The 19,201-nt window shown below is 48.5% G+C and overlaps 1 protein-coding gene across 2 annotated transcripts in view; it reads right to left on the reverse strand.

Moving 5' to 3' along the window:
- Positions 1-501: 501 nt before the first annotated feature.
- Positions 502-19,201, reverse strand: part of HJV (hemojuvelin BMP co-receptor) — a 61,502-nt gene continuing 42,802 nt past the window's right edge. For both annotated transcript variants that reach the window (XM_063947144.1, XM_063947145.1), the window contains 2 exons: positions 18,437-18,936; positions 502-11,117 (listed from right to left, as the gene is read on the reverse strand). In XM_063947144.1, the coding sequence (XP_063803214.1) occupies positions 10,488-11,117; positions 18,437-18,936 (1,130 nt within the window). In that variant the 3' untranslated portion in view covers positions 502-10,487. The remainder of the gene's footprint in view (positions 11,118-18,436; positions 18,937-19,201) is intronic.

The raw sequence follows: 19,201 nt of genomic DNA on the forward strand, positions 1-19,201 counted from the left end.
TAGCTAGTTTCGGGTGCATGGTAAGGCTCAGTCATATCGGTCCCGGTATATATGTATACTTTTCGCAGCTGCAGCGAAATTGCATACAAATCTGAATCAGGACATTAAAGCGGTCACCAGACCCCACTAAAGTAATAGATCATTTGATTTGGGTTTTGCTCGCTGGCCTCCTCTAAAAAATCAAGCATTCCTGTCATACATTTTGTCACCAATATATGTTACGGACACGGGGAAGTCATGCCCAGATCACAAGTTACGTCAGTTTACTACCACACCAGCTGCGGGTTGAGATGAGTGATACTAGCCGCGCAGTCTAGTGAGAAGAGGGTGAGGATTGGACTGAGGAGCGTCATGAGGACAGAGCTGCGTGAAAGGCTTATTATACGAAGTATGTCATTGGGAAGGAAACAATTATTGGTCTCAGCAATGCAAATAATAATAATAAGAAGAAGAAGAAGAAGGATTTTATTTCTATATTATTTTATATTTATTTATCCTGCAGTTTCTTTACAAGCATCAACAACAGAGCACAGAGGTCTAGTATTACAGCACAAAGATAATAACAAAGATAAAAACAATGAACATAGGGGGTCATTCCGAGTTGATCGCTAGCTAAAAATGTTCGCTGCGCAGCGATGATGCAAAAAAAGGGCACTTCTGCGCACGCACGACGTACTTTCACTATGGGCAAAGTATGTTTACACAGGGTCTAGCAAAGCTTTTCAGTCGCAATGGCAGCCGCAGAGTTATTGACAGGAAAAGGGGCGTTTCTGGGGGTCAACTGACCGTTTTCAGGGAGTGCTCGAAAAAATGCAGGCGTGCCAGGAAAAACGCAGACGTGGCTGGGCAAACGCAGGGCGTGTTTGTGATGACAAATCCGGAACTGAACATTCTGAAGTGATCGCAAGCGCTGAGTAGGTCTGAAGCTACTCTGAAACTGCAAAATTTTTTATCGTAGTCGCTCTGCGATCCTTTCGTTCGCACTTCTGCTAAGCTAAAATACGCTCCCAGAGGGCGGCGGCATAGCGTTTGCATGGTTGCTAAAAACAGCTGGCGAGCGATCAACTCGGAATGCCCCCCTTAGTGTAGATAATGAACTTAATGCAGGGTTCGTGGAGCCGTTTTGGGTAATAAATTCCACAGGTTACATAACCCACCCATGAAAGCTACCAGGTACCACCAGGTACCTTACGTAACATAACTATCATTTCCAAGTATTTCTCATCCCACCCACGGGCGTACCTGGCGAGGCAGCCATCTTGAGTGCACTACAAAGGTTACAATGTGTGAGGTAAACCATGCAAGATACAAAGACATACTGTATATGCAGTGACTGAGTGTGCGGTCTTGTCACATCCAGCACTTTGTTGAGTGTGACAGGGCCGCAGAATGAGACTGCACCTGAGCCCAGTCCCTGAAGTGGGTGTGGTATGGAGGGTCGTCCACACTTAGGTCGACAGTGTCTAGGTCGACCACTATTGGTCGACAGTAACTAGGTCGGCAGGGATTGTTTTTGTGTCGTTTTTTCCATGCAGTGACTGGGAACCCCAATTAGTGCACCGTGTCCCCTCGCATGGCTCTCTTCGCTCTGCTACCGCTGCGCTCGGCACAGGTTACTATTCCCAATCATAGTCCACGTGGATTGTTAAGTATGCAAAAGTTTTTTTACAAATAAAAAAATTGTGAAAAACCCATATCGACCTTTTGACCTGTCGACCTAGAACATGTCAACCTAGAGACCCTGTCGACCTAGAAATCCTGTCAACCTAGTAACTGTCGACCAATACATATTGTCGACCTAGAGACCACATACCTCTGAAGTACATGGTAACAACAGAATAATACCCAAAGTGACATAAGTAACCAATAAAACCTATATTGGATAAGAGCTTTCTTTACGCTGACCATATTTCCCTGTAATGCGTTTATATAAAGTTGAATCATTGCATATTGGGGGTCATTCCGAGTTGAACGCTCGCTGACGTTTTTCGCAGCGCAGCGATCAGGTATCTACTGCGCATGCAGTGGATCGTTGTTGGGCGATGGATTTAACGAAGAATCCATTCGCACGGGCGATCGCAAGGAGATTGACAGGAAGATGGTGTTTGTGGGTGGCAACTGACCGTTTTCAGGGAGTGTTTGGAAAAACGCAGGCGTGTCCAAGCGTTTGCAGGGCCGGTGTCTGATGTCAATTCCGGCACCAAAAAGACTGAAGTGATCGCAAGGGATGAGTAAGTCCAGAGCTACTCAAACTGCACAAAATGTTTTTGCACAGCTCGGCTGCACAGGCGTTCGCACACTTGCAAAGCGAAAATACACTCCCCCGTGGGCGGTGACTATGCGTTTGCACGGCTGCTAAAATTAGCTAGCGAGCGATCAACTCGGAATGAGGGCCCTTGTGTCTTTGTTATGAAATAGACGTGTGCTGCTACAGCATTCTGGCCCTTGTCATATAATAAAGCTGGTTCTCTTGCATGGAAATAGGAACCAATTCATTTCCCATGTAGCATCACTCTCCAACTGAGGTAAAATCACAGACAACCTCCCAGCAACTGAGGGCATCATGTATAATATGGACTAGAGTACAGGTTCTCAAACTCGGTCCTCAGGACCCCACACGGTGCATGTTTTGCAGGTCTCCTCACAGAATCACAAGTGAAATAATTAGCTCCACCTGTGGACCTTTTTAAATGTGTCAGTGAGTAATTAATACACCTGTGCACCTGCTAGGTTACCTGCAAAACATGCACTGTGTGGGGTCCTGAGGACCGAGTTTGAGAACCACTGGACTAGAGGAACATTGCCTGTAGCTGAGAACTGTTCGGGGCTGCTCCAGGACACATTCCGCACATTGCAGTGTGGTAAACAGGATGCAAAGTTTCCAATGTTCTGCCAAAGGCCTGCAGGGAGAGCAGTATCTGGAAGTACAGCTTCTCAGATTAGCTGGTCCCTGGAAACTGATACATAGGGGGTAATTCCAAGTTGATCGCAGCAGGATTTTTTTTAGCAGTTTGGCAAAACCATGTGCACTGCAGGGGGCAGATATAACATGTGCAGAGAGAGTTAGGTTTGGGTGTGGGGTGTCCTAACTGAAATCTAAATTGCAGTGTAAAAATAAAGCAGCCAGTATTTACCCAGCACAGAAACAAAATAACCCACCCAAATCTAACTCTCTCTGCACATGTTACATCTTCTCCACCTGCAGTGCACATGGTTTTCCCCAACTGCTAAAAAATTTCCTGCTGCGATCAACTTGGAATTACCCCCATAGTGTGTACATAGGGCTGCAGTGCTTGGTTTATGGAACAGAGGAGCGCCATATGTAAAATTAAACTATTATTTATAACGCAGTTATGCAAAAAAAACAAACGGAACAGAGTTGACCCCCTCACTTCTCAGGCAAATGAAAGCGAAAGACAGCCGCACAAACCGAATGGCAGTCTCATTACCATACGTGCTGCCTGCCCTGGCTCCGCCATCCAGATATGCTCCCATCTTTCCATTGGTTCAAGAGCTTGTTAAGGGGGTAATTCAGATCTGATCACTAAGCAGCGATTTTTGCAGCCCTGCGATCAGATAGTCGCCGCCTACAGGGGGAGTGTATTTTAGCTGTGCAAGTGTGGGAACGCATGTGTAGCAGAGCTGCAAAAACAGATTTTGTGCAGTCTCTGCGCCTCCCAGAACTTACTCAGCCGCTGCGATCACTTCAGGCTGCTCAGGACCAGATTTGATGTTCGACACCCTCCCTGCAAACGCTTGGACACGCCTGCGTTTCTCCAAACACTCCCTGAAAACGGTCAGATGCCACCCACAAACGCCCTCTTCCTGTCAATCTCCTTGCGATCGCCCGTGCGAATGAATCCTTCGCACAAACCCATCGCTGAGCGGCTATCTGTTTTGTACCCATGCGACGTGCCTGCGCATAGTGATGGGGGTCGTGCCCGAGGACCCAGCTGTATGTGAGATAATGCAAGTAGAGGGGAATATTGCATTTCTGCAGCCTTCGTTTCTCTTGGGAAAAGACCCCTGTCTGTATATCATTGGGGTAGGGCAGTGATACTGTACGTCATATATACAAAAGGGGATGGGTTTTTGTGTGTGTCCCTTTCCACTTTAAGTATTAGCACAAATTAATTGCACTCACTTTTACTGATGATCACCAAGCGTCTCTATGTCTCAGTGGTGCTAGCGGCCGCTACCACAACCTCTGCCAGCATTTGCAAGCCGCTGATTGTCAGTGGGTGGGACCCCACATTTTTAAACGTCATTAATATGAAAAGCAAAACTTGGCATATTTTGCATTTAATATTACCGTTTTAAATTTGGCGGTCAAACTCGCCAAGAATCAGCGGCTTCCAAAAGCTCCTGCTTAGTAAATCTAGCCTTAAATTAGAATGCAGTGAGTAATATTGTAAGAAGATATGCCACAATCCATGTGCAGATAACACCATACATGACTGAGTTCTTACAAGAAGGTGATGGTTAATAACTTAAGACTGCGATCCCATAGGTAGCTCTAATGGCTCCAGCGTCTTACCTCCTGCGGTGATGCCGCGCAACTGAGATGATCTTTGTACACAGCTGCTGGGATTTGCACAGCCGGCGGTGGGTGTCTCAATGCTACGCCTGGCGGCAACGACATTTCTGTATTTTCGCACAGTCGCTGCGTACACATTTGCAGCTGCGACAGCATTAGCGCACATCTCCGGATCACACCCAATATACAAAGCTACGTATAATATCTACACTATGGGCCTCGCGATCCAACCTAAAAAAATACGATGATGATGCAGGCGCATGAACAGGGACCGTCATGCACATGCATCCGCATTTACTGCAGGCGCACCACAGTGAATGCGAACGCGTCTTCCTGTCAATCAGCAGAGGCATTCGCATGGAGGGAGGGGTGCAGCAATGCTTCATTTCCCAGGTGGAGACGGAGCCATGCGGGGGTGGGGTGGCATGGGCGTGGGAAACGGAGGTGGCGTCAGCAGCTGAACGGGGTGGGGGCGTGGCATGGGTCCGGTGCAGGCACTGAGCCTGGCACTGAGAGTGGACGCACCGCCCCAGCGCATACACACATCGCCACATATGAACAACCTTTCTCAAAGGGGGACTGCTGCCTATTGTGTAGCAAAGGGGGGCTCTGCCTGCCTAATGTATAAAAAGGGGGGCTCTGCTTGCCTAATGTGTAAAAAGGGGGTCTCTGCTTGCCTAATGTGTAAAAAGGGGGCTCTGCCTGCCTAATGTGTAAAAAGGGGGACGCTGTCTACCGTAATGTGTAAAAAGGGGGACGCTGTCTGCCAAAATGTGTAAGAAGGGACGCTGTCTGCCGCAATGTGTAAAAAGGGGGACGCTGTCTGCTGTAATGTGTAAAAAGGGGACGCTGTCTGCCGTAATGTGTAAAAAAGGGGGACTGTCTGCCGTAATGTGTAAAAAGGGGGACGCTGTCTGCCATATGTAATAAGGGGACGCTGTCTGCCATAATGTGTAAAAAGGGGGACTGTCTGCCGTAATGTGTAAAAAGGGGGACGCTGTCTGCCATAATGTGTAAAAAGAGGATGCTGTCTACAGTAATGTGTGAAAAGGGGGACGCTGTCTGCCGTACTGTGCAAAAAGGGGACGCTGTCTGCAGTAATGTGTAAAAAGGGGGGCGCTGTCTGCCGTAATGTGTAAAAAGGGGGCACTGTCTGCTGCAATGTGTAAAAAGGGATACTGTCTGCCGTAACGTCTAAAAAGGGGACGCTGTCTGCCGTAATGTGTAAAAGGGGCTCTACCTGGTGTAGTGGCGCTACTGTGCAGCGTAATTTGAATAGTGGAGACTACTGTGCACCGTAGTATGAATTGGTATTATTTTGTGGCCACGCCCATTCCCCATTAAGCCACGCCCCTATAGCACGCACTGCCCCTGTCTTGCATGGGGCGGTGCCAACGCCGTTTCTTGCACACAGTGCTAAAATGCCTAGTTACGGCACTGGTCTGTACTATAGTGTTAATTATTAATACTGTATTACACTCACTGTCCAGTATATAAGGAAACCAATGTGTACACATATGTGCAGAGTCAGAACCAGGTTCTCTGCAGCTCCATGGACTCGCTCCAATGCTTCGCAGAGCAAGGGACATGGATTGTGGAATGTTGAATACAACCGTAAAACAAAGACATTCAACTCAGATGGGCTGGCCCGACTGTTTTATGTATATCACTACAGGGGCAGATCCAGATTAAAAGGACAGGAGGGACACCATGACAGAGAAATAGGGGCGTGGTCTTGAAACAAGGGTGTGGCCTCAAAGGGAATGCCGTACCCGTATCATGGGGAGAGGGTAATGCCTTGGGGAGAGGGTGATGGGGAGATAGTGATGCAGGGGAAAGGCAGTGGGTGACAGGGAGAGGGTGATAGAATTAGTCAGTGGGAGACAGGGAAAGGGTGACAGGGAAATGGTGACCAAGAGAGAGAGAGAGAGAGAGGGTGATAGAATGAGTCAGTGGAAGACAGGGAAATGGTGACAGAGAGAGTGGGTGACAGGGAGTGAGTAACGCCAAGGAGAGACAGTGGGTGACAGGCAGTGGGTGATGCCAGGGAGAAGTAGAAGGCGAGAGACAGTGGGTGATGGAGAGCCTAAAAGGCAGTGGAGGACAGGGAGAGGCAGTGAATGGTGCCAGTGAGAGGTAGTGAGTGACTGGAAAAAGGTTGACCGAGAGGGTGACACCAGGGAGAGGCACTGGGTGACACAAGGGAAAGGCAGTCGGTGATGCCAGGGAGAGGGTGCTGCATCCAGTGATTTCCCCAGCGATTATCTCCTAATGCTGCATCCAGCGTTTTCCTTCAATTTCAGCCACAAAATGACCCGGGTGCAATGCCTGCCAACCTGACATATATAGCCATTTGTTTATATTATAATGTATTTGGCTAGTTGTGTGGCCAGTGTTGCAATGGCTGTTATATTCCGATACCAGAAAGCGCCAGTGTACTACGATACGGAGGATGACAGCGTCATTCTAGACTACAGTTTGGTAGCGGAAGACTTGCTAAGTGTCAGGCGATTACAATGGCCGCCACCGTCCAATGACTTATGATGTGGTGAGCTGAGATTAACACAAATTCATAGCGCAGTATCCTAAGCCCCTCCTCCTTCTGTCATCATGTGACCCTGTGGAGCATCACTGACTGACTGGCTACACTCACAAACAGAAAACAGGTATTTCCATCTGAGAGACACTTTTCTGCAGAAGTAGTAGAATCTATTTTCCCCACCGAGCGATTTTACAGAGGGAGCTAAGGGTGTGATTCCGAGTTGATCGCTAGCTGAAAATGTTTGCTGCGCTGCGATTAAGTACAAAACCGGCACTTCTGCGCATGTGTATGCGGCACAGTGCGCATGCGTGACGTACTGTCACAATGGCCGATGTAGTTTTACACAAGGTCTAGCAAAGCTTTTCAGTTGCAATGGCCGCCGCAGAGTGATCGACATGAAGTGGGCGTTTCTGGGTGTCAACTGACCGTTTTCAGGGAGTGTTCGGAAAAATGCAGGCGTGCCAAGATAAACGCAGGCGTGGCTGGCCGAACGCAGGGCGTGTTTGTGGCGTCAAATCCGGAACTGAATGGTCTGAAGACATCGCAAGCGCTGAATAGGACTGGAGCTACTCTAAATCTGCACATTTATTTTTTTTATCCGCTCTGCGATCCTTTCGTTCGCACTTCTGCTAAGCTAACATACACTGCCAGAGGGCGGCGGCTTAGCGTCTGCATGACTGCTAAAAACAGCTAGCGAGCGAACAACTCGGAATGACCCCCAATGTTATTGTCGATGTGGAATTTACGATTTCATCAGTGTCATGCCCGAGGAAGTGAAATGAAGCAGGCCAAAGAATACATGAAACACAGGAATATTTTCAATTTATATTCTGCTTTAAATATTTGCTAAATTATTTACGAGGCAACCCAAAGTAACATGATGTTAATGTTTTGAAAAATAAAATGTTATATATATGTTTTACAAAACTAAGTTTCTCTTGTCAGTCAATATATAAAATACATCTCAAACAAAAAAATATATAATATATATATATATATATAACACTTTTTATTCTGTTTCAATATATTAAATATTTGTAGACATTTCCCAGTATTTACAGTGGTAGTTACCATTTGTAATGCTACTTGCTAAACATTGCTGCCACCTAGTGGTACAAATATATATTACTCGACAAAGGCACATTTTTTCAATGGAAACGATTTGTTAGGATTTAGCTGCTTTATTGCAATAATTTGCACCATTTTCCCTGATCCCATCTCATTATGCAGAGGACCAGTGGAAGTCAGAGCTGCACATCTCCAGTTTTTGGGATCGCCTATATTAATTATGTCTGTCATTATGGCTGACAAAATAATAAAAGGGACCTTTTTGAACAAATCTTGTAAACAATACTTAGATGAGACAGTATTATGGGGGTCATTCCGACTCGATCGCTATCTGCAGTGTGTCGCAGCGCAGCGATCGGGTCGGAACTGCGCATGCACCGGCGCTACAGTGCGCCGGCGCATGGCAGTCGTCGGTGCCCAGCGATCGCCTCCGAGACAGAGGCGGTCGCTGGGCGGGAGGGGGCTGAACGGCGGCGTTAAGCCGCCGTTTAGGGGGAGCGGTCCGGCCAACGTAGGCATGGCCGGACCGATGGGGGGGGCGGGCCGTGGTGGCTGTGTGACGTGTCACGCAGCCGCTGCGGCCAGCGGGAGCGACGGGTAACTCCCGGCCAGTCACAGGAGCTGCGCTGGCCGGGAGTTACTCCTCAAATACAAAGGCATCGCCGCTGTGCAATGCTTTTGTATTTGTGCGGGGGGGCCGGCACTGACATGCGGGGCGGACTAGCCCTGTGCTGGGCGTCCCCCCGCATGTCTGAGTTAAAGTTCGTAGCTGTGCTAAATTTAGCACAGCTACGATCAACTCGGAATGACCCCCTATATTCAACAGGTCTTCCTCTTGGGGTTGCTAAAGAGCGCTGACTCAGATCTGTTTATTCTCTATCTCTAGTTATTTTACACTGTGGACGGCCAAGAAATAGCGCCACCCAGTGTATGCAAATGGCAGATGCACTTTAAAATCCATGGGGGGCAGATGTATTAAGCCTGGAGAAGTGATAAAGCAGTGATACGTGGAAGGTGATAACGCACCAGCCAATCATTACAGGTTTGAAAAATGACAGGAGCTGATTGGCTGGTGCGTTATCACCTTCCACTTATCTCTGCTTTATCACTTCTCCAGGCTTAATACATCTGTCCCCCTGTACAGCAGCAGAAGCAAAAAATGGTAGCTCCCCCAATAATTATCCGGGACCACCTATACTCCCTAAACCCAAACCCTTTCACAGTATATATTTATTATGCTATTAAATGGAAAATGAACACAGCTTTTTACACCACTTTTTTCCCTTTACAAATACTGATATTGAACATTAGTGGTAATTTAAGTGCTTTAACATTCAGATATTAAAACAACCTGCATTACTGAGCTTGGAGGTAAGAAGAGTTTTGGTGCCCTTCACCAGTCCCTAGCATGTTCTCTTTCGATAAGGTGCATTATAGGTGGCCAATATCACCAAACTTATAGCCAGTGCTGTAATGAGCCCTTAGAAGTATTACATGCCAGGATTACCCACAATCTAGATAACAAAAAGGGATGACTCAACTTACTGCCTTAATTCAGTAATGGACCTTAAAAAATCCGCACATCAGTATACTATGTTTGGAAACTCGATATGTGATTAATTGTAAATGCCACTATTGTCTTACACTCTGATCCATTCAATGCATACTTACCTACACTTTCTTCAATCATCCCGTCACACTCCCCCCATCTTGCCCATTACTCTAAGAAGCTGGCAAAATGCACCAATGTGACATAGTGTCACGGGAGTCCGTGGATACTACTGGACATTTCAGGAGAATGGGCAAGTATGATTCAATGTGCTATTAAGAGTCCTAGACTTATGGACCCTACACATATAAAGATCTGCCGCCTAGCTGCCCGACGGCGGATCCGGCCGACGGGCGACCCGGCGGCGGGTGGGCAGTGACAGGGGGAGTGAAGTTTCTTCACTACCCCCGTCACCCGGCTCCATTGAAGTGCAGGCAAATATGGACGAGATCGTCCATATTGGCCTGCATGTACAGCCGACTGGGCACCAGCGATGAACGAGCGCGGGGCCGCGCATTGTTCAGCGCTGGAGCCTCCACACTCAAAGATATGAACGGTATCTCGTTCATTAATGAACAAGATCGTTCATATCTTTGAGAATAATCGCCCAGTGTGTAGGGCCTATTAGACTAGCCACATCCATGTTCATAAATAAATATATTACAACAACCAAAAACAAGGTGTCTCAGTGGGTTGGTGAAGAGTCTGGCCTGCAAAAGGCCCACCATATTTCCATGAACAAGACGTATCTTCACATTCGGATTTCCTGCGGGTCCTTGGTTCTGCAGACCTCAGATAACCTGCACTGTATACCCAATGATAGTCCTGAGGAGGAGCAGAAGAAAGATAGAGAAAGATAAATGAGGTCCATTGTCCCCTTTGCTGAATATATGTAAAGTTCCAGGCTCAGGATGGAACTCTCTGGCATCTTCCAAGGCATGGTATGCCGCGTCCGTCAAATTCCCATTCCCCGAAACCATCAAGTCAAACACACAAGACTGAAAGTACACGTCCTCTACGGACAGCTTCTCCCTGCAGAGCGACCTGGCTGTCTCCATGCTCAGCGAGGAGGTCCTACTCAGGTCTGGAGTTCTAGAAATCCACTGGCCGGACGGACAGCCACTCACACAGAGCTGCAGGTCCTGCTCCTCCTGGAAGGCCTGGGAGATCTCCTCCGCCATACGCAGGGAGAACGACAACTGCCCGTCCAAGTGTCGCACTCGAATGGTGGTACCAATATAAGCGGCCTGGATCTCGATGTACTTCCCAGGCTCTCTCTCGTGGATCGTCAGGCTGCTCCCACCGGCTCTTTTGCCGCCGTCCACAGAGCCATCATCAAATGCTGCTGGCATGTTGCCCACCTCCGCCTGGTAAATCCTCTGGTCAACGCATTGCTTCATGTCCTTGAAGATAATCGTTAGCTGTGAAAAGAAAATGAAGTGAAAAAGATGAGGTCATCCCTTTAAGATCAGCGTTCACAACAGGAAGACGCTCCACATAAATATGTGCTAGAGTTCTCTACAGGGGATACAATGTGCAGGGGTCGCTATCAGTATACGGCCAAGCAAAATGATAAATACCAAAACAGCAGAAATAGGACCTTTATCAAATCGCCATGCACCGCTAATCTACGCTTTAGTCAAACATTTGTAAAGATTCATACAGTATATATATATATATATATTTTTTTTTTTTTTTTTTTTTTTTACAACATTGTCACTGTAAATTGTAACTCTACATCAGTGGTTCCCAAACTGTGTGCCGTGGCTCCCTGGGGTGCCTCGGGACACTTGCAGGGGTGCCTTGGATTGGTGGTCCAGGACCATTTCAAATTATTTATGGTCAATATAATAGGCAAAACCATTGCTGGTGGCTGCCAGTCATAAAATATGGGGACAAACAGAAGCAAATCTTGTCTTTCACCACACAATTGAGCCTAAGGATGACATATAAATACACTTTACTTAATTTAATATTTCTTTCTAAATTTCTCAATAAGAAATTTTTGGCGTAGGGGTGCCGTGAAAAAAATTCTGATACTCTAGGGCGCCGTGATTCAAAAAAGTTTGGAAACCACTGCTCTACATAGTAGATATATTTCAGGGCACAAGCTGTAAGTATTTAATACGTGCCTTTTAATTTTGGCCTTTGCCACGTGCTAGAAGCCAGTGTAAAATCTGCTGTCTCCACTGTGTTCTCCTCACTTGTTAGGCCCCCTAGTGGCGGAATGTTGCTATGTCCATTGGGTGCAACAGACTGTGTAGACCACAGGTTCTCAAACTCGGTCCTCAGGACCCCACACGGTGCATGTTTTGCAGGTCTCCTCACAGAATCACAAGTGAAATAATTTGCTCCACCTGTGGACCTTTTAAAATGTGTCAGTGAGAAATTAATACACCTGTGCACCTGCTGGGTTACCTGCAAAACATGCACTGTGTGGGGTCCTGAGGACCAAGTTTGAGAACCTCTGGTGTAGACCATGGCTGGCCAAACCAGTCCTCGAGATCAACCAACAGGTCATGTTTTCCAGGCCTCCTGGAGATCTGTAGAATTGTCAGTTAGGAATGAATGCAGCACATCTTAATTAGTAATGACTACACCTGTGCACCAGATAGGTGGTCTGGAAAATGTGAACTGTTGGTAGATCTCGAGGACTGGTTTGGCCAGCCCTGGTGTAGACGCACCAGTGACAAGCCATAGCAAGTTGTGGTGCGCATCCAATGCAATATTCAGTGGGGCGCTGCGTCTACACACTTCAGTTTAGAAAATTCAAATGAAAGTAACAAACCAAATGCAGGTATAATGGACAATTCGGCAATATGCTTCTATTTTCTTTGATTACTAAGTTATGCGCCTATGCCCGTATTATACCAGCATTGTCACCATGCCAGCCGCCCCTCATTATCCCGGTAACATGCAGCAGCAGCAGCTCAGCCATTATCACAGCAATACCTCGCACCAGCAATGGCCAATTACACCAAAGAACACAGGTACGACCATTGGTTATCTTATGTGGCTGATGAACACAGTTTTGCAGGATGAGTCTGGCATGTCTTCTCGCAGCACATGCTAAGCGGCAGGGCAAAGTCACATGCACACCGTATCGCCACCTATGGCTGAAGGGTGGTAAGAGGGTGTTCAGGCGCATCTCTTGCGTCAGCGATAGGGCTGGCGCCCTGATGATGACGACAGCGGCTATGAGATGAGCATACGAGATGTGGCTGAGATGCACAGAGTGGCATATACAGGCTCAGGCGCTTGCGCGGTTGCTAAAGGTCGCAGCATCCGCCCGCAGAACTGACTTTATATGCAGTTCTGAATCAGGCCATAACTGCCCCATTATCACAGAGATGGTCGACACCATATGTTCGACATGCATTAAGTTGACAGGTACAAAAGGTCAACAGATGAAAGGTCGACAGTGATTAAGGTTGACAGGTACAAAAGGTCGGCAAATTATTTTTTCAACGTGGTTTTTTTTTTGGGGGGGGGGGGGGGAAATCTTGTACCATCAGTACAAACGTAGACCCTTGTGAGCTCGCTTTGCTCACCACGCAACGGGTGGGTGAGGTATAGATGATCTACAATGTCTAGGTCGACAGTCATTAGGTCGACCCCATATGGTCGACACTGACAAAAACTAGACATGGACAAAAGGCTGACACAGGAAAAGGTTGACGGGTACAAAAGATCACATGGGAAATGGTCAGCACAAGAAAAAGTTGACACAACAGGTTAGTATTCCCAATCGTAGTCCACGTAGATAGTAAAGTATGAAAAAGATGTAAAAATGCAAAACAACGTAAATAAGTTGTGTTCACATGTGTCAACCAGTGCCATGTCGACCATTTGAACCTGTTGACCCTTTGTACTTATTGACAGTGCCGTTTCTAGCGGCGGGCGAGCCGTGCAACCGCACGGGGCGCCCGCCGCGGCACTTTGTTACTCCTTATCGCCTCTGCCCGAGTGCTCCTGCTCGGGGGGCGGAGTTTCGCGGAATGACGCGTTTGCGCCGTGACGTCACGACGCAAACGCGTCATTCCACGAAGCCCTGCCCCCCGAGCAGGAGCGCTCGGGCAGAGGCGATAAGGAGATAAGCATGGAAGGAGGAGGCGGCCGGCGCGAGGGACGTGAGTCGGCGGGACCGAAGAGCGGGAAGACGTAAATATTCTCTCTCTCTCCCCCCCCCACTTGAAACCTGCCTGCCGCTGCCGCACTGTGTAAAATGGGGACACCTGCCTATGGGGATACCTACCTGCCGCACTGTGTAAAATGGGGACACCTGCCTATGGGGATACCTGCCTGCCGCACTGTGTAAAATGGGGGCACCTGCCTGCGCACTGTGTAAAATGGGGATATCTGCCTGCCGTACTGTGTAAAATGGGGATACCTGCCTGCCGTACTGTGTAAAATGGGGATACCTGCCTGCCGTACTGTGTAAAATGGGGATACCTGCCTGCCGCACTGTGTAAAATGGGGACACCTGCCTATGGGGATACCTGCCTGCCGTACTGTGTAAAATGGGGACACCTGCCTATGGGGATACCTGCCTGCCGCACTGTGTAAAATGGGGACACCTGCCTATGGGGATACCTGCCTGCCGTACTGTGTAAAATGGGGAAACCTGCCTGCCGCACTGTGTAAAATGGGGGCACCTGCCTGCGTACTGTGTAAAATGGGGATACCTGCCTGCCGTACTGTGTAAAATGGGGATACCTGCCTGCCGCACTGTGTAAAATGGGGACACCTGCCTATGGGGATACCTGCCTGCCGTACTGTGTAAAATGGGGATACCTGCCTGCCGCACTGTGTAAAATGGGGACACCTGCCTATGGGGATACCTGCCTGCCGCACTGTGTAAAATAGGGGCACCTGCCTGCGTACTGTGTAAAATGGGGATATCTGCCTGCCGTACTGTGTAAAATGGGGATATCTGCCTGCCGCACTGTGTAAAATGGGGGCACCTGCCTGCGTACTGTGTAAAATGGGGATATCTGCCTGCCGTACTGTGTAAAATGGGGATACCTGCCTGCCGTACTGTGTAAAATGGGGATACCTGCCTGCCGTACTGTGTAAAATGGGGATACCTGCCTGCGTAGTGTGTAAAATGGGGGCACCTGCCTGCGTACTGTGTGAAATGGGGATATCTGCCTGCCGTACTGTGTAAAATGGGGATACCTGCCTGCCGCACTGTGTAAAATGGGGGCGCCTGCGTACTGTGTAAAATGGGGATATCTGCCTGCCGCACTTTGTAAAATGGGGACACCTGCCTGCCGCGCTGTGTAAAATGGGGACACCTGCCTGCCGCGCTGTGTAATATGGGGACACTTGCCTGCTGTAATGTGTAAAAAGGGGATTTTTTTTCTTTCTTCCTGTGGTGGGTGTGATATCAGACGAGGCCACGCCCACTTTAATGAGACCACGCCCATTTCAATCAGGCCACACACCGTTGTTGGGAGCGCGCGCATGCTTTTTCTTTTTATGGCTATATGGGGGGGGGGCACGCATTTTTTTTTAGAGCAATTGGGGGGGGGGCGCATTTTGAAATCTCGCACTGGGAGCCAAATTGTCTAGAAACGGCCCTGCTTATTGATCTATCCATGTTCAAACTTTTGACCATGCCGACCTTTTGTCAGTGTCGGCCTAATACATGGCAACAATATGGGGTTGACATATTTGCCGTCGCTCCAGACAACGGACCTTATTCAGTAAGGATTGCTTTTTAGCAGAATTTGCAATCCTTTCACTCGCATGGTGGGGGTCGCCTGTAACAGGGCAAGGCCGCCCAGCATGCTGTCCGCCGCCCACCCACTGCAATCACGATGAAATTGCGGCGTGATCGCAATTTCAGAGTGATCGCAGAAATTATGGAAGCCTCCTGCCAATGCAGCCTGGCTGTGCCTGAGTGAGGCCCGACGCCATTTGTAAGATCTGAGCGGCTGCGTGTGATGACACACAGCCACCTCTATAACGCAGCCAACATGCCCCGTTTGCGCCGACACGCCCCCATTTCCCTGCCGCCGCCGCCCCCTGCAACACTTAGTCTCCGCATTGGAAATGGAGCGTTGCCGCCCCGAGAACGCCTTGGCCTGTCAATCAGGCAAAGACGTTCGTAATTACTGCAGTTCATCCACAGTAAATGCAGGTGCATGCACAGGACGGGACCTGCACATGCGCCTACTGGGGCGATCTCAAAACCTCCGGTTGGATTGTGGATTGCGACCCAACCTGAATTAGCCCCAATGTCTGTCTACACATTGGAACCTGCGTCAGGCAGGTTACTATTTCCAATGGGTGTCCACGTGTATACTAATTAAATCCAGCAAATGTTGGAAAAAACATGTGAAAACCACAAAAAAATGTATTGACCATTTCTGTGTCGACCATTGTTGACCTTTTGTACCTAATGTATGTCGACCATATGCTGACCGTCTAATTAGACACTGTAGATCTATCATCCAGATACCCTATTATGTAGTGACCACCAGGCTCTGTCTCCAAGATCTCTTTAGCTGAAACTCTATATACCGAGTCCCCCGTCCAGTCTGGACCTCAGTTCCTGGAATGGGCTCTCCCGCAGGTGGAGACGGTGACGAGTAGGGTGATGATAGCTGTGTAATATGAGCAGCAGCTGGCACGAGCCCCCTGCTCCTATAGAATAGCCAATAGCTGGGAGTAACCTCCGGAAAGAGCGGGGGAAGCAGGTTATAACCAGCGTAAAGGAACCTTTGCAGTGGCACCTTGTATGTTATAATCCTAGGGTGATGGCGGAGGTTGCTGTGAGTGAGTCTGTGGGCCTAATTCAGACCTGATCATATCTGCAAACTTTTTCTCTAATAGGCAAAACCATGTGCACTGCAGGTGGGGCAGATGTAACATGTGCAGAGAGAGTTAGATTTGGGTGGGGAGGCCAATCCCGGGCTGTTTTTTAAATTCCGGGATTCGGGATTGAAAAACGATCAATCCCGGGATTCCCAGGATCCCGGGATTGCAGTAGGGATCAGTGAAGAAGGGTGTAGGGAGCAGCGCTGGAGGGTAGGTAGCGGTGCGGGAGGGTGTAGGTAGCGGCGGGGAAGGGAGGGAGGGAGGGTGTAGGTAGTAGTGCAGGAGGGTGTAGGTAGCTGGGCGGGAGGGTGTAGGTAGCGGTGCGGAGGGTGTAGGTAGCTGGGCGGGAGGGTGTAGGTAGCGGTGCGGAGGGAGTAGGTAGCTGGGCGGGAGGGTGTAGCGGTGCGGAGGGTGTAGGTAGCTGGGCGGGAGGATGTACAGTAGGTAGCGGGGAGGGTTGGTAGCTGCGCGGGAGGGAGGGTGGGTGTAAGTACCACTTACTATTAGGTGGGCGCCAGCCATGGACACACTGAATGCGGCGACATTTCAAATGAAGCGCCGGCCGCCAGCCAACCAGAGCTGGCGGACCAGCAGCCAATCACATTTGAAGTGCTGCCGCGTTCAGCGTTCGTCTATGGCTGCCGCCCGCCTAATTGTAAGTAGTATTACTTATACACACACTCCCTCCCGCACATGTGCAATGTAATCCTGTGAATCACGGGATTGGATGCTCCAATCCCGGGATTCAAATCCCAGCATTTTTGGGCCCAAATCCCGAGATCCCGCCGATCCTGATCCCGGGATTGGCCTCCCTAGTTCACACTGAAATCTAAATTGCAGTGTAAAAATAAAGCAGCCAGTATTTACTCTGCACAGAAACAATATAACCCACCCAAATCTAACTCTCTCTGCACATGTTACATCTACCCCACCTGCAGTGCACATGGTTTTGCCCATTAGAGTAAAATATAACTGTTGCGTTTAGGTCTGAATTGGGCCCTGTGACCAGTAATCCTCACCAAGCTATTCGCTTCTGTGTTTCATTTCATGTTTCATACTGTAGGGGAGACGTATCAAGCCTTGGAGAGGAATAAAGTGGAGAAGTTGCCAGAAGCAACCAATGAGCATCAAAGACGATGCTAGATAAATGACAGAAGCTTTATCTCTCTCCAAGGCAGTTAGGAGCTGATTGGATGGTACTTTATCTCTCTGCACTTGATCTCTATCCAAGGCTTAGTAAATAGACCCCTCGCTAAATACATATTGATTATTTAGCCATTTGATTATGTAGATGGCTAAATGTATGTCGGCTCCTTACAGGTGTATGGTGACTGCTGTATGGTAATAATGGGTGCGAATCATTAGATCTACACCGGAAAGGTCTACGGTCAATAGGGCTACCACTAATGGCCGACGTGCATTAGGTCAGCGGGGTCAAAAGGTCAAGAGGGTTTAAAAGGTCAACATAGAATAGGTAGACAGCAGGAATGATTGACAGGGTCTAAAGGTCAATATAGAAATGGTCGACACAAAAAAAGGTAGACAATTTTTTTTAGTCCACGTGGATGGTAAAGTATAAAAAAGATAACAAATAAAGGAAAAAAATTGTATCTACCATTTGTGTGTCGACCACTTATGTCGACCCGTTGAACTGTTGACCTTTTACATGTTGACCTTTTGACCTTGTCTACCATTAGTGGTAGACCTATTGACTGGAGACCTTTTTAGTGTAGATCTATACTCCGGATAGCGGTAATACCACCTGGACGGTCAGTCATCCCGCTGTAGGTGCAGGGTTACCCAACATGACACAGATACTGATAACAGTATCATTCATCCTATTTATCCCACCATAAGGAATTATGGGGGCTGCGAGACGGAAGCATGCACAGGAACTGGTGACATTGACCCTTACCTTGCTGGTTACCGTAGCGCTGGATGAAGGAGAGAGTGGCGTGCTGGTTGCCTGAACGTACAGGTACTCATTGTCCAGGAGAGGCCAGGAGCCGTTCACCTTGCACGTCTGAAAGTCTCCACTGAAGGTGCGCACGTGCGGATCCCCAAAGACGGCGCAGTGCAGGTACCTGGGGACAGTGCCGTGCTTCTCATGGAAGACCTTCTCATAATCACAGGCCTGCTTCAGTGTAGCGTCAGGAAGGGGCTGCGGGGGCTGCCGCCGGGGGGTGTTAGTTGGCCCCACTTTGGAGCAGTTGTACTGAATCATGCGATCCTCGATGATGTGCACTGCAGTGTGGTACACCAAGTCTCCGCGACAGGTCCTGGCCGTGCTGCGAGTGCACTGAGAGTAGGAGCGCAGGGCGTTGCAGTACACAACGTTCTTGTTGGAGTTCCTCGTGTTCGATATGGCAGCCACATAGTCTGTGTTACATTTGATGATCTTACACTGCGCATCCACTGCAGAGAGAAGACAGAGGTTTTAGCAGCGGCGAGATGGGTGTATTGACTGGTAGAAGCAGTGAAAAGTGTGGAGAAGTGAGTCAGTGGAGAAGTTGCCCATGGGAACCAATCAGCATTACAGTAACATTTATAATTTTTATACTATACAATTGTACGGAACAGCTGATTGGTTGCCATGGGCAACATCTCCACTTCTCTGCTCTTTTCTCATCAATCCCCCATATTCCTACTGATCTTATCATGAAACTTACTAATACTTTAT

This window comes from Pseudophryne corroboree, chromosome 12, assembly GCF_028390025.1.
Source record: "Pseudophryne corroboree isolate aPseCor3 chromosome 12, aPseCor3.hap2, whole genome shotgun sequence".
Taxonomy (NCBI): Eukaryota; Metazoa; Chordata; class Amphibia; order Anura; family Myobatrachidae; genus Pseudophryne; species Pseudophryne corroboree.